The sequence below is a fragment of the Geospiza fortis genome, unplaced genomic scaffold (genome assembly GCF_000277835.1).
Source record: "Geospiza fortis unplaced genomic scaffold, GeoFor_1.0 scaffold403, whole genome shotgun sequence".
In the NCBI taxonomy this organism is placed as follows: domain Eukaryota; kingdom Metazoa; phylum Chordata; class Aves; order Passeriformes; family Thraupidae; genus Geospiza; species Geospiza fortis.
In genome coordinates, this window is record NW_005054336.1 from 4,825,588 (window position 1) to 4,842,341 (window position 16,754).

The window sequence follows — 16,754 nt, forward strand, 5'->3', positions numbered from 1 at the left end:
CCCCGGCACTGCCAACAGCCACAGCTCGGACGGGCCCGGGCACGCACGCCGATCGCCACTATTGGCCGGGGTGGGAAGGATCTCAACATGGAATCAGAAGCACAGCATCAGTTAGGTTGGAAAGAACCTCTGAGATCATTGAATCCAACCTATGATCTAACACCACCACGTCAACTAAACCATGGCACTAACTCCCACATCCAGTCTTTCCTTAAACACCTCCATGTGATCTTGGGTGATTCTGTGATTTTACAAGAAAATAATTTTTCATTTTTGCTCTATGGCTTGCCAGGCAGTTTTGTGGCAGTTTTGTTTTGGAGATACATTGTAGCTACATGTTAACAAAAGAGTCCATCAGAAAGTTTAAAATTAGATTCCTCAACATACCCCAACTCAATAAGTTTAGTGTATTTACTTATATTAAAAAAAAACTGTCAACACATAGCATTTATCCTGAGCATATCTGCTTGTTTGGGTGATCAGATATGTGAAATACATTTGACTTATACAATCAGCTTGTGCCCTGGCTCATTTCTAGCCACAGTAGAAGTTCCCTACAGTTCCCTACAGTCCCACAACTACCCACCCTGACCTCCCAGTCCTTCCAACACTGGGAATTGAAGTAGTCTTTTGTATATGGATAGCTATGAAAACAATTAACACTTAAAGCTTTTATTTAACAGTCATAAAGAAAATTGGTAGCTGGCCTTGAATCTATCCTCACTCAAGTAACATCCTAAAGTAAGAGAAGAGTCTGCACCAGTGCTGAAAGAAGTCATACACATAGGAACACAAAGAGATCTATTTAAAAATACATATACAGCAATACACACAAGAATAGACAGCTGTGCCCAAGGCTTGTACAGAATCACGCATGTGTGGGCTCTAGTCTCAATCCCCAGAGCCAGCAGATAAAACAGTTCCTTAAAGGTACACACCCCACCCCAATTGTTACAGGGGTGAAAACCACTCTTAATGGACTCTCCAGCCATAGAGTCCACTTATCTTACATAGTAAAGGTGGTAAAAAATAACAAATTAGATTAGATCACCCTGTTTTATAATGAGAACTCATCCTTCTAGTGCTGTGCTTTGGCTTTAACTGTTCATTTTCCTCCCTTTCTTGAGAATTTTTTCAATATTCAGTGATGTTAGTCTCCGTGCATTTATTTTTAATCAGCCCTTGAAGAACACACTCGTCACGTCTGGATTCCACATCCAGTCTATTTTTAAGTGCTTTTAACACACTCTCCAGAAGAATCTAAATCATGTAATTCGCACTGCACTCACCAGACTTAGCTGGATAGCTCCCTACCTTTGTGAAAAATCTGTAGTGAGACATGAGACATCTTGTGGTGAATTCTGCCTAGCACAAATTCTATTTTCCCCATTACTTTAGCACAGTCTAATACACATTACCATACACATAAAAATTGTAATCCCAGAAATTGCATAGAGACCCCCTCATTGTTAGGATGCATGCCCTGATCCAAAGACAAAGGTCAACAGTTGGACTGCAGTTAGCACAAGACTCAGCTCTTCAGTTCTGTTTGAGTGTATGTCCTATAGAAATGCTGGTGGCATGTATCTTTCAAATATTTGCATGGAGGAAAATCAATCTTTTTCCAGAAACCAGCTGATAAAATAGTCCTGCATTTTGCTATCACAAACCAACTTCTGTTTATAAATGTACCAATATACCACAGTTAGCTGATCCAGTATAAGCAGAGATAGCTTTTTATTACAATGAACATTATGTTTATTGTCTGCACAGTTGAATATGCAAGCATGTATTAAACCAAACATATAGAAGCATAAGAACACAATCCCCAGTGACTAATGCAACCAGCTAAATATATTCTGCAACCACAGTGATATGCATGACAGAAGAATGGCAGAGAAAAGCCCAGAACCCACGATTTTTGTTTCAGAAGGCTATTCATACATTAAATTGTCAGCTGAAACTCAGAGAACTGACAGACTTGTTTGGAAATTAACTTCCTTGGGAATAGTGCCACTGATTTCAGAGCAAGAGTTCCCCCGATGTTCCTCATAGGTTTATCTTGTTCTTTTCATTTGCTACCTAATTTTAAGTGAATTTTTAGCTCAGGAGACACAATGTAGAGCAGAGCAGACCAAGAGAAACCTTAGACACACTAGTTTGCAATATTTTGAAATAATGACCTTTATTACAAAGAGGTGTTTCCAATTCCAAACCAAATCCACTAACCTTTCATGTGCTTACATCACCACTGCTTATTGTATTTTCTAGTTATAAAACATTGCTCTGGCAAATGGCAGTAAAGAAACAGAGCCAACCCAACAAAGCCTTCTCAATAGGAAGGAAAATAAGAATTGATATCAAATCATCCCACTATTTTTATCTTTCCTGTTTACCTCTTTCATGCTTTATCAGAGTGTCAGATGCTTGAAGCCCCATGACTTTCACTGTTAGATCTCCACACTGCTACACTGAAACACTAACCCAGCCCTTTCTGAGAGGAATATTGCCTTTGTGTTGATGGCACAGCAGTAGGGAAAAGACAGAATGAACAAAAAAAAATCTCTACAGATATTTTTAAGAGACAACTAAAAGGACATTTTAATTGATACAGTAAATTGTTTAATGATATGCTGTGATCTAAGTCCTAAAACCCAGGACATTTACTGCAAAAATTTATGCTTGTAGAACCATGATAATGCAAGATAAAAAAATTTACTAGCAGCTGGAGCAGCATCATCCCAGAATCAAAAATGGGGGCTCACCCAGAACACTTCCAGTATGATTCAAACAAGTTAGGCACCAAATTTAAGTTTTTCCTATGGTCTTAGCATACAGTTTACAGAGACAACTCCGTTAGGTGACTAAGCTCTACTACATTAGGGCAGTATGAATCATCTTCTGAAAATGTCATTCATTGCATCCTAAGAAATACCAGCCTCTTATGATACCACTTGTAAGAGTAATGACACCAGCTTTGATGACTAGCTTAGACTAGCACCCTTCTTTTAAAGAGCTGTAGTGAGATGTCATCAATTCCGCTCTTAACTTTCACTGACACATAGATAAACTAGCTCCAAAATAGGAATTATACTTTCCAAGACTCAAACAGGGAGAAAAATGGTCAAATTAGTAGCAGCATAAGCATTACTATTGTATTTATAGTGCAGTATTTTGTAGAACTGGACCATATTTTTCCTAGAAGACAACATTTTGCCCAGTAAGCTTGGGTACCTCATATGATGCAGTGCAAGTAATATGAGAGAGTGAGCAGATGGAGATGAAACAAATGAGGAGGAGGACAAGGCAGCAATGAAATGATTGAGTTTGATATAATGAGCAGCAGTCACGGCACATTAGTTGCCTAGTCAGTATTTACATCAGTAATATAATTAATCTTTTTTAAACTGTTTTCTGTATTCAAATTAAGAAGTATAGTTCTTCATAGGTTATAACGGAGTCTTGGGATACCAGTGGGACATCATGTACCTAAGGCCTGTACATCCTCAGAATTAAAGCCTGTGTTAGCATATCTACCACTATTTATAATAAAAATCCACAGACACAATTTTGTCAGTGTGAAATGAAATAAATCACTGGTACTTGAAAGCTCAAATAATAATTGTTTAATCTTTCCTGAGATAAATTTAGGAAAAAGCCTACCACTCAGAAAATTACAACCACTGCTACAAATTTATTTCATTGATAGACACATTTTTGGTAACTGCAATGCTATACAAACTGACTGTAAACTTGGCAATCTTTGGCATAATTGGCTCAATAAAAATCATATGACTAGCCTCAGAATATGTAAATAAGCTACCTCATCTCATTCACCCAGAATTCTTGTAATTTATTGTAATGAAAAAAGCCACCTCCCAAGGTAATTAATGATTCCATGAAATAATGACATAGCAGATTACTGCACAGTATTTGACATAGCACAAGCCTATTCATGGTGCAGTATTCAAGTGGGGAAAAAGAAAAATCACACAGACCTACCCTGCGTAGGACACTGTATGTATTAGTACAGCTGGTTTTGTACATAAACTGAAATTAGTTCAGACATTTGAACAATGCCTGAAGGTTCTACAGACCAGTTCAAAAACTCTCTTTACATATTACTGAATTAATTTCACTCATTTGAATATGACCGTTTAATGCACTGTAGTTTGCCTTCTCCTTTCTACTTTTTTATTATAAATAGTCGGACTAATTAAGATAATTTATTGACCAAGGATCTGTACTGTCATTAAGGGGATACACTGAAAGTAAATGTTTGCCCACTCCTCGAAGTTCCTATGTTGTCAGAATAAAGATCTCATCAAGCTGAAAACCCAAACTGTGAAGGAAGGAAATGGTGAGCTCATCAAGACCTTTTTGGGGTACGTTATGCTCTCACCCAGTTTAACTACCTATAGAAAATGGACCCTAGAAGCCCCCAGTGTTTTTACAGATACTATAAAGACATTGCTCAAGGATCTATGAACAACAGCTAAAGTTACCAGGGAGATGGAGATAAACTTCTGTTTTAACTGAAGGAGACCTTGTTCATTTGCAGGAAAACTTGTGCGATGAATCAGTGCTTATCTACTCACAGGCTGGCTGCTTTAGTGGCCAGCTTTGCTGGTCTATACCTGGATGAACCCACCCTCTCATTTTTAAGTTCCACACTTTAACAGAATTATGACTAATTTTTAGCTTTGCATCCTTGCTATCACTATCCTTTGCTAATTCCAGGACTGGAGAATAAAATATTTTGCGATACTAATGAGGGGAGCCGTAAAACCATCGGAAAGTGTGTACAGAAATTAGACTGTCACTTTGGCATGGGACTCTGCATGGAACTCTGAGGTCTTCCTTTCACATCTGATGATTCCTCAGTGGCAGTTACAGGGTAAAACTTGCAGAGTTCCCTCTTTTCTTACCCCAGCTTGGCCCCTAGCAGTTGTATCCTGGACAGGGAAGGTATACAAGACTTCACTTTCAAGCACAAGGCTGGACGTAAGATTAAATTAACCCACTTATTGGCTTTCTTTCAGAAGGGAAGGACAAATGGACTAATATAATAAATTATGCACCAAAGTCACAGAATGCTTCCAGCTCTGGTTGTAGTTTAATGTATGCAGCTCATGCTGGCAGGAGTCCCACACTTCCTCTGTAACTGTTTCTGCTGGGTAAGCTCACACACAGTTGTGCCGAAGAAGGACTTATGTTCTTACAAATTATACCAGACATTTCTCATTAGCATTACACCTGAAATCCCATTCCTGAGCTGAACATTATCCATTACTTCATAAAATTACAATCAAAAGCATAAAAAGAGCAAGTTCAGGATATATAGGCAGTGGTTCAATGGAGAAAAGGGAAAAAAAAATCCCAAGCCACAGAATTTACCAAACAGAATTACAAACAGTATCCAGGTAATTGTTGAAGAAAACTAGAGATAGTGCTAATTATTTTCTTAGATTACTTTGAAAAATTTAAATATTAAAAATACTTAAGTCCAGTTCATCATACTCATCAGACCTGCTCTTTGGTACCCTCATGTATCCCCCCTCCACATTCATGATCCATGGAGATCCAAGAAATGTGTATCTTACATTTCATTTGACACCAAGCCATTCACAAGACATTCATGTTACATTCATGTTTTACACATGTGCCTCTGAAAAATGCCCTTTTTTTTTGTAGCTTGTTCATGAGGATGCAGCAAAGCCAGAAAACTCAAGAAAGCGGAAAACCCAAGTGACAAAAGTCAGCTACAAAGACACAAAGCATTTGTAAACCCTGGGATTCTGCCATGAATGACACAATCACCAGGCCACTGAGGATACATCTCACAGGAATTTCCTGCACTGGTTCGTTTCCTAAAGTCGCACTTTTCATGCCCCCTGCAGGACAGACCCCTCTGCACTTTAAGAAACCTTCTACAGATATCCCCTCTGCACTATCCTTTTGGCTGCAAGGCTAAGCTCAGAGCAAGACTAAAAAGACAAACATTTTTAAGGCATAGGCATGCTCACACTGAAATTTGTGTGTTTCTCCAAATGACTGGATTCCTACAAAACAATTCCTGCATGAAGCATTCATTTCCATCAATCATTATGCAGATACTTTCCTCCTATCAAGGTGTTTCTGTCCTTGCAGATATATTCAAAACTTCATTTACCAGGCTCTAAGAACCTTACCAAAAAGTGAGGTCAGCCCTACTTTGAACCTAAAATTTTCTGTGGTTCTGGGAATTACATTTGATTTACTCCAACCCAGCGATTTGCTGTCTTTAGTCTTAATTGTTACAATCTGTTCTAATGGTGGTTCACAGAAATTATTGCAATTCACTTGATTATTGTAATTCATATCTAAGAATAAAATCATATTTCCTCTAAATTGCTTAATTGATACAAATTGAAGCTGCCCATCCACTTACCTAAAGGGGTAGCAAGAAAGATACCTCTTAATTTTCCGCTTTCTAAAGAGACAGTACTCTGTGTGTATATATCTATATATTTATATGTACGTATGTGCTCCAGTAAAGTGCTACATAATACCTGTTACAAAATTCGTTCTTAAAAAAATAATCTAAGAGATTATGCCTTTGACCTAATTATAGTTTCTCATCATAATTACCTTCCAGGCAAAAACTGTATTGTCAAGCTGTCAAGCATCAGCAAAAGACTAATGAAGGCAGCAAGGAAGAAACTAAAGCATCAAGAAGTCACTTCTGAGAGAAGGCAACAGCCTTTCCAGCTTTCAGAAGTGAAGCCTGAACTGAAAGTAACAGTTGGAAAACTAAAGAGATGTAATAATAATAAAATAATTGGTTAAACCAGCTTTTGAAGATTCTTTGTGGTAACTTGGCACTGTGAATTATTAATAGCCAAAGCTTTCAAGCCCTGTTAAATTAACTCACATAAGATTGCTCTCCTCATTTAAAAATATTCTGTTTAACAAATTGTTGGGCTAAAGGATAAGAAAATTATTAGACCAGAATATGTCTACCACTGATATAACAGGGAACACTGTCAAATTATTATGTAACAAAATATATGCTTGCTTGGTTAATACACAACTCTTTACTTTCATCACTGCTGCTGAAAATCCTTCCTCATTCAGTGTCTTATTCATCCAGCTGGCCAGCTTAACTACAGACAACTGACTGTACTAAAAGAAAGAAGTGGCAAGTGATCATGGGGGAAAAATATTAGAAAAAGAAAGGTGGAGAGCAAGGGATTTGTGCAAGGGTACATTTGCAAAGTTGGCAAGAACATCAGAAGCTGAAATTACAGGTTTCTTGTGGGAAAATGCAATAAGTGGGGGATTCTGGAGGCTCCTGCCAGAGCAAAAGGATTAAAAGGTAGCAGCTCAACAGCTCATGCAGGCAGCTGGTGACCAATGTGGCAGCAGGACAGTGTGAGGAGGGTTTGAGTCTGCACAGGCCTGGCTCTGCACAGGCCTGGCAGGTGATAGAGGGGGAAGAGGGCTGAATCACTGGGACAGAACCAAGGAACATGAAATGTCTTCCGGATTTATTTTGGGCAAAGATTAAGCAATATCTACCAGAACTAAAATTCATATATAATTTTTGTTATGACTGCCTAATTACTACTTTTATGCCATTAAAGCATCATGCAGTTTTTATACTCTTCATATTGCCAGAAACTATAATTTTTAGAGGCAAATAAGGCTCATTTCCTTTGAAGTGACTGCTATGTGGTAAAGCTGTAAATGTGGTACACAACTAGCTCTGAAATAGAAAGGCATTAAAATATTATTAGTGTTTGGTCTTTCTCCCCCCTCCTATAGGAATTCTGCTGATTTAGAGAAATTAAAATCACTAGGAGACCTGAGAACAGAACATAAAGACTGCAGAATCCTATTTTCCCTAAGCTGGCACAAAAATTAACTTTGGGAAATTGAGTGGATAGTTGCTAAAAATATACAACTACCTTAGGACACATAATTTTTATGGCTTTAAAATTTTCTTCATGTAGCAATGCCAATACCTATCATGCTGAATGCTGCTTCTACAGTGACTAGACAGCATCCAAATTGGATTTAAGTAAATTATTTAGCTTACTAGGCATCCTAATATCCAGTATTTAATTCCATTAGAGCAATTAAACGTTCAGCTAGTAAAACAAAAAAAAAAGTAAACCCATAGAAATGAGAAAAATATCAGATTTTTCCTAGCTGACCTTGACATTAATTACTCAGCCCAAGTCAACAGTAAGCTTAGGGAAAGCCAGGTATGTTGTATTATATACAACTTTAAACAATACATATCATCCAGACAGGTTTTAATCATGCACTCTCCAGTTTATATCTCAATTTATAATATTTGCAACTATCAGCTCCAGAAATAAGGATAATGTAAATAGGGATGTAGAGCAGATTTTATCATATAATCTACCCCAAAGATAGAAAAAATCTTGGATGGAGATCTTTTCATTGCTGTTGAGACACAGTAATTTAATTCTGCACCAGTAACTGAATCTCACTCGTTTTATGCAATGGATAGATACTTCTACACGATCTTTTAATTTCATTTTTCAAGAAAAATACCAGCAGTGTGGATGCTTTAAAGAACTATAGAGTAATAAAGCTTTTAAACTAATTGGGGTAGTTATGCTATACATGTTCTTAGAAAAGACTTCCACTGTCTAAAAATATCCCTAAGCACACTAAAAATAACCCCCCAAAAAAGGAAAGTTCAACTACAAGTTCATGTCCTACAGGTACACAAATCACTGTGCCCTCCCTTCTAGGAGAGCAGGAAAGGTGAACCACAGTGCATCCACTGGGTACCGGGGATTTCCTTCTCCCTGCATTCCTCAGTCAGGGCTGAAAAAGTCATTGCATTACAGAGAAGAGCAAAAAGCTTGGGAACATGTTCAGGCTTTGACACAATTCCAGAAAAAAACATTCATTAATTAGTTTCCATCAGAGTATAGCTGACTTGGATCCTACTGTCCTTGACACTTTCTCTTCTCGTCTTTTTGTGCTTTGATCTATTTCTTATTAAAAAAAGAGGCACTGTGAAAAGCAGGGGAGATTGTACCTGCTTCTTATTCTTATCCTAGCAGGGGAGGATGAGCAGAGAGGGGGAGGTGGCCCTTCCTGCACTGCCTGGGGTGACCCACACAGCTCTTGCACACAGAACATTTCAGACTTCTGGGTCTCTGTTATCCAAGTCTTAAACAGCCTGCTAAGGTGCAAATGCTTACTAAGTGTTATGTTACTTACGAGAGCTAAGCTCAGAAATTGATTGGGAAGACCACAAATAAAGAACATTTATTGAATTACTATGCTTTATCCATTTCAAAGCAGCAGAAGCTTTCCAATGCCTGCCTTGTCAGTAGAAGACATTGAAATCTTTCATTAGCACTGTTAGTGCTTTTCATTAGCATCAGCTTGGTCTCTCTCAATTGCATTGCTCTCAGTGAATGATTAATGTTGAAATCCTCTTCTCTTTGAATGTTTGTCATCCTGTTAGATATGGCTGGAAGTTTAATTTCTCAGGGCATTGTCAAATAAAATGTGTTGCAGTTCTTGAAAGTTAAATACTACACAGATAACCAGAGCCTCCCCTGTTTCTAGCAGCAGGCTATTCCTTTCTAGCAGTGCCAGGACAGATTTGTATTATAGTACATATATTTTTCATTGTAAAGCATTTCTAAAATGAATAATAGAAATAAGCAACTGAAAAGAATTGTGAAGGAATTGCTTCCAGGAAAGGTAATTTCAATCCAAGAGTCCCTTAGAGGACCAACACAGTAAATGCAGGCTTATCAATATATGGCAATAAGTTTCACAAAGATCAGAATCTGGGTCGGTAAACTTGGCTATATTCACAAAAGAAAAGAAGAATCTACTTGAATAGGAAACTCTGACACCGTTTCCTTCCATGCTCCTTGACAGAAAACTGATACACCAAATTCAGCAAGATTTTAAAACAATCAGTGATTTTATTTTTTTTCCTGTTTGTGGAATGGCATTAAGAGGATAGTCAGTCACAAGAGCTGTCTTGCAAGATGATCTCTATAACATCCTGGACAAATGTAATGACAAAGACTGCCTAAGCAATTCACATCCTAGTTCAAAACTCATCATGACATCATCAGAGTTTTTGATCCCCTAATGCCATTAGATGTGATGACACAGAGGCCATGAGTCTTGCTGTTGTCTCAGTGTGACATTGCACAAGCAAGAAAAGCCAGTGGATCTGCAGTGATTTGTGTCACAATGGATCACAAACATCACTTGAAAACTGTGAACATAAATTGCCAAGTTACAAAACTTACTGAAATTATGTGATAATTTCAGAAATAATGCCAGACAATGAAGCAATTTTCTATCCACACAGAAATAACTTCCAGAATGTGCTGATAAAAAAACATTGAACACCTTAACTCAAAAGGCCAAAAGGCTCCATGACTCTATTGAGGATGAGAATTTCTCCAGGAAAGGTCATTTAAGTCATAATGTTTATACCATAAAAAACTTCTGCTAGACATGCTGCTATATTCTCCCTCAATTTATGACATCCCCCACTCTCCATTTATCAGATAACTCTAAATGTATCAGAGAAGGATCTGTGCATCCCACAGGATCCAAAGCACTTACCAATATGAGGTAAGGAGATGGGTACCAAGATGCAGAGTCTAGGAATTAGATTCACAGGGAAACCTTAAAACTTCTCAAGTTTTACTTTACAAGTTTTACTTACTGTCAAGTTTTACTTCTCAAGTGGTGCTTGTCTAACACTAAGCACCACTGAAATCCCTAGAACAGCTGATGGCCTGAAATGCAGGAATAACAATGTCTAATTGCCTCTGCAGAAAGGCCCAAGAGGGTGTTCAGGAAGATGCACGAGTCTGTGGCTGGGCAGAAAATTGAATGCAAATGCCCCACTCTCACTCAGCCTAAGAGACGTTTATCTGAAGAGGTTCCACTTTCATCTGCAGTCCACAGAATCCAATGATACCAGTGTGCACATGCAAGTCAGGAAAGACTTTTGAAAATACAGCTTAATCGTTTCCCTCAGGCTCCCTCAAACTAAGTCAGCTGGTAACCTGAGAAGAACCATCAGTATTTTTCTTTATAATTAGCATGAACTAAAGGATAAGAAAAATATTGCTGGAATTTTTTGTGTGATCTAAATGTTTTGGACATAGAAATGGCTTAAAATAAATAGGAACAAAACCTCTGCCAATATAAATAAGCACAACTATTCTAAACCGAGTTACCCTGTAGAACCTGCCTATGGAAAGTTACATTCTCCTTCATAGCAATATTTTATTGGACTCCACAAGATATGCAACTCTCAAATGTAAAGTGGTTTAAGAACAAAAATAATTGCAGGCTTAGAGAGTATTATTAAGATTTAATCACCAAAATTATGGGTCCAGGTCAGAGGTACTTCACTTCCCTGTGTTCTGGCTCTTCAGAACATCACAATCACTTAAAATTTAATTGCAGGCATAGGGACTCCATTCCTTCTCATGAAAGAATATTACAGGCACAGGAAAAGTACCATTCCCAGCTGCCACAAGTGATTGCTAGCAGAGAGCAGCCCATAAACATAAACATATTGATAGTTGCTGAGAGTGTTTTTTTAAAACATACACCCAAGAACTTAGCAATGTATCTACTATATTTACCTACCTCAACTAATATGGAGCATGGCAACATCACGTGGCTTCTCTGAGGCTGATGCCTGCTGCTCGAAATCATGTTCACCTGGGAAGGAAACACAGGATATTGTGTCCATCTGTCAGAAGCTGGCCTTGTTTATAATAATGTGCTGACAGCAAACTGAAAGGGCCTGTGTAAAACACAGGTTTGTACCAAAATAAGGAGGGGTGAGCATTACATCAGGGAAGAGCACTGTTCATGTGCACTTGTTTATTCCAGTTTGAAAGATCTTCAAGTTAGTTTAGATTTTGCTAGGTTTTTACATAGATTACAGTCATTCTTGTTCCAAATAATGGTATCTATACTAAGATTTATACTTAAAAAGTTACTAATTATATGCTGCATACATCAACAAAACAAATTCTTTATCTCTTTCTGGCAGAGCTTTTCTAATTCTATTGACTTCAAAGAACCTTAAGCATGTTCTTAAAGTATAAACAAGAGGACTTTGGTGAAGAGGCATTAATTGAAGCTTAAAGGTTTTCAAAATTTAAAATTTAATCTATCAGGTTTCTACAGAAGCATAGGAACACAGAACTAAAAGGAAGTGCCAAGCTGTGAAGTTGTGTTGCACAGCCTCAGTACAGTGAATCTTTGGTTCTTAAGGATCCACAGAATCCTTATTCTCAGCACTGCACCTACAAAAACTTTCCTATTCCCTTGCAAGAAAATCAGGATCTGTTGTTAAACTTGAAACTAAAAAAAACCACAATAACTGCCTGAAAGAAAAACTTTCACTGCTAATCTCTGCTATAGGAAAAAGTACTGTGGATGTAATATAATGATACTAGGAAACAGCCCATGACTGATATAGTAAATTGACTAAAATCTCTGGAGAAGTTATAATCTTCAAGAATTAGAAAACTTCTAAATGCTGGGTAGTCCCTCTAGATTGCTCTCTTCCTTTAAAACACCCTGTATAACCAATATAACCACTATTTCTCTGATTATTTAATTTTTAAAACTCTGCTTTAAAAGCTTCCCTCTAGGCTCTTCCCAAAAGATACTGAAATAGTCCATTAGCTCTCTTCTGTTTTTCCGAGCTGTTCCCCTCACTAGTCTTCATTTATGTCTCACTATTCACCCATTTTTTATGCTCTCTCCTTCTGATGTCCCTGTGTTCTCCCTCGAGTTAATCTTTAATCTTTCCACATACTCCCTTTCCCTCATTCCATTTCTTGCATGTAGCACATTTTTCAGCATCTTGCATCTCCTTCTCTCTCTTCCATGGCCTCCCTCCTTGACTGAAGGAATCAATTCATCTTTGATTCCTTTTCTTCCTCTGATGCTTTAGTAAACTGCAGCTGACTCTTTCTCCCTCTCATGCCCTGCCTGTGCATGTGCATATTTCACGCAGGGCTTGGGGCTCAGCAGTCCAGGAGTCAGCCGGCTAAATAGAAGAGAAAGCAGATGCTTCCCAGCAATATCAAAAAACCAAAATGCTCTGTGTGTACAGCCTGGCTCCCAGCAATGCTCTGCTCCCTTCATTAAGGTGGCTGGAGGAGCCTGACATTGTGCATCCCTCCTCTCACGAGGGAGTCAGTTGCAATGTGAAGCAGAGCGATTGCTCAATTCTGTGAGACTTAGGCATGTACCAGACAGGTCTCACTGGGAGCTGGGAGAACTTTAGCTGTGACCCTGCCACTCTGGGCATTTTTAGCCCTGTCTTTGGTGCTATAAAACACAGCTGCAATTATCTGCATTCAGTTTGTGTTTATCCAAAGCAATGAAAAAAAGTGCTTCATAAGCAAGCAAATATGGCATATGTTCTTGAAATTTCTCTCAGATTGTTAGAGGCTGAACTTATTTATCAAGTAAATAGAAAATGCTGGTCTACTGTTGATCAATTCACTTTTATGAATCCAGGGCCAAACTCTGCTGTTCATATCCTTTCAAATCCTCTCTCAGGCAAGAGTCCCAGAGACTCCTTGACACTCCATTATACAGTTACATAATAGAACCATTAATACTGCACATGGAGATGCGCATGCACAGCTACTGCACATTGGGACTATAGGCTCAGTTCATTAAAGATACACCAACATAGCACTTATTTATTATTTATTAAGTGCTAACAATACGTTGAAGAAAAGGGAACAAGCTCTGAGAATTAAGGACCAATATGTGTCAGCTCTTCAGCCATTAGCTCAAGAATAAAAAGGGTCTAAGATCCATCTTCTCCAGAATAGCACCAAAAGAGCAATGTGTTCTTGTTAATTTTGTGTAAGTACTGTAGATGTGTGTTGGCCAGTGTCAAAAGCTCTCAGTGCACTCAAATGGGGATGAGCTCTAGAGCCTGAGATGTATCACAGATTTTTTTTTCCACAGCATTGAGGTAGGCACTGGTCAGAGCCTGGAACACTCTTTACACAGGATAAACACACATAATACATGCAATTGCCTTTCCAGAGGTTGCTGCAATGAGTTTGGAGAGAGATGAGTGAGCCTGAATGAGACATCAAGAAGCCATCTGTGGGAGCATAGCTGAAATGTTACAAGCATCCCTATAAATATCTCTGGATAAGGAGCTAGCTTAGCTCTGTTTTAGTGCTATGAAGTCTTTTTCTGTAAGTAGTTACTAGGCAGCCTATGAAACATTTTCTCTGGCAGTACCCTGCTGTATGCACTGGGCAGCCTGTCTCCCGCGAGCTGCTCTTCTGGGGGCATGCCTAACAACAACCTACAGGATCCCTCTCCAGACAAGCCTACCCCTGGCACACGTCATCACCCATCTGCCTCGCTGCCAGGCTAGAGCATCATAATCCCAGCTGTGCTGGTTTGGGAAGAGACAGCAAGCATACACCTCCAGGAGGAGCTCTGGACAAGAGCATTTGGCTGAGCGGCAGCAGCTCTGAACAACAGCAGCATGGGAGCCCGGGGTGAGCTTCACACTTGGCAGCTGTAGGCTGAACATCCTCACTTAGTACAGTTGATGCAAGCCTGCTGTCAGTGTTTCTGATGCCATTTGGATCAAAACTCACTTAATTTATACCTCTCCTCAACATGAGACAATTGCACTAGTGTTTCTAGGGCAGAGTTTTCATAGGACCATAGAATCATTAAGTTTGGAAGAGATCTTTAAGACATCAAGTCCAACCATTACCTGGCACTATGACTGTAACCCCTAAACAACCAACTCTCAGCTCCTGTAAGGGGGGTGGAAATTGGGCAGCAAGACCAGGGCCACAACAGCAGAATATTTTTAACAAAATATAGCCACTGCTCTGGGTAGGATCTGGGAGTCAATTCTATGGGCAATTTCTAGGCATATCTACTGACTCAGGTACTTCAGATGCACAAGGACACATCCTCTTAGAATGCTCTGGGAAACTTTGAACAACTTTCAATGCAAAAAGATGCCTAGATTTTAATCACTTCCAATTTACTAGGAAACAGAGGAGGAAGTACTTGTGCTCATAGTTTGAATATGACTTCAAGGGATTTATTTAATACTGCATTTCACAGCCAGAAAAATTAACTCAAATATCCTTAGTTCTGAAATGGAGTTTCCTGCCCAGATGATAATCAACACATTGAAGCACATAAATTGTTGTGGGCATTGCAGGAAGTGCCTGGGGAAGCCTTCAGGACAGTCCAAAATTCCCTCTAAGACAGTTCCTGTACTAATTAGTGAACCACTTTGCTGAGACGGTGGTTGAGAATTCCTCCAACCACTTTATCTCATGTCAGCTCATTGTTTAAATTGTCCACGGCTTTGTCTCTGCAGTTGGCTGGATTGAGATGTGCTGCAGCAGCTGGTGGTGGCAGACTGGTGAGCACAAAGGCATAGCCCTGACACCCAGCTACACAAGAATTAGATTGCTGTGCACACCTGAAGAGTTTCAGACTTACTGCTTACATTTCATGCCTCTTGTTCCTCCTGAATGTCATTGGGGTGAGAAAAAATGTAAAGTTAATTTTTACAGTAATTGATACTCTACTTATGAAAACTGCTGTTAGTGAAGATCTTCCTTTTGATTTTCATCTGTGTTCCAGCTACCACTCAGTTCCATGCATATGTCCAGGGACAGGTTCTTTTTCAAACACTACTCAGGCTTTCACAGACAACAAGTGTTCATTTTTATATCAGAAAGAATTATTACATGATCTAAAGCTGACAAAAATCAGCCTTAGCTGATGTTTTAGCTTTGCTAAGGCTGAAAAAAATGATCAGAGAAAAATACTGAACCATATTCATGGTGGAAATACTGAAATGTATATTCAGAACAATCTTTGGAGGAACAGAGTTCATCAAGTTATTCCACATATTCACACTTTGATTTCTCTTTCTCCGAGAGGATTTCTCTTACATTTTAAGCTTGGTGCTGCAGTAACTGAAAGTCTCTTTTTCCTGACATGCATATTAGTTTTGATCCCAGGGTGTAAGGACAGAGGACAGACAGAGCAGTGGGAAGCTAACTCTGTGAACAGCAAAGGCATTCTTTGAATAACTGACAGAACAGAGATGAGTCTGGTGTGTAATGTAACCTGAATATCAAACCAAACTACAGAATATCAAAGAACTCATCTGCGGATAGGACTGATAAAACAGAGAATTTTGTACACTAATGTCTATTATGTAAAATGCTAGGGAGTTTGTTCTCAGCCAAATATATGACATTTCCAAATTATTTTTCTCTTACAAAAATACTGTAAAATGAAAACTTAAGACTGATGATCCCTTCAGGCTTTAGGTCTTCCAGAGAAACACATGAGAGGCATTTCTCTCCAATAGGAGAAAGAGCTTATCTCTATATACATAACAGGAAAAAGAAACAGAAGAAACATAGCACATACTGATGGTAAAGATGCTGGGGGAGAATTAGTATTTAAGATAACTTGGATAAAGATCATACAGATGGAGTCAGTATTTAATGTATTTTCAAAACTAAAGTGTGAAACCAATGATATACAAAATGTGCAAGAACAGGTTGCTGTCAGCTGAGAGACACATGAGAGAGAACAGTTGCAAATCACCCTGATTAGAGCAGGGAATGACACACTTGGCTGCTTTTGCTACCTGAAAATTCATGACTGCCACTAACTGGTGAACCTTA

General features: G+C 38.7%; 1 protein-coding gene across 2 annotated transcripts in view; it reads right to left on the reverse strand.

Annotated features, from left to right (window-relative positions):
- The window catches only part of PLPPR5 (phospholipid phosphatase related 5), a 57,493-nt gene extending 45,757 nt beyond the window's left edge, over positions 1 to 11,736 (reverse strand). For both annotated transcript variants that reach the window (XM_031057856.1, XM_031057857.1), the window contains exon 1: positions 11,668 to 11,736. In XM_031057856.1, the coding sequence (XP_030913716.1) occupies positions 11,668 to 11,736 (69 nt within the window). The remainder of the gene's footprint in view (positions 1 to 11,667) is intronic.
- Between the last annotated feature and the right edge of the window lie 5,018 nt (positions 11,737 to 16,754).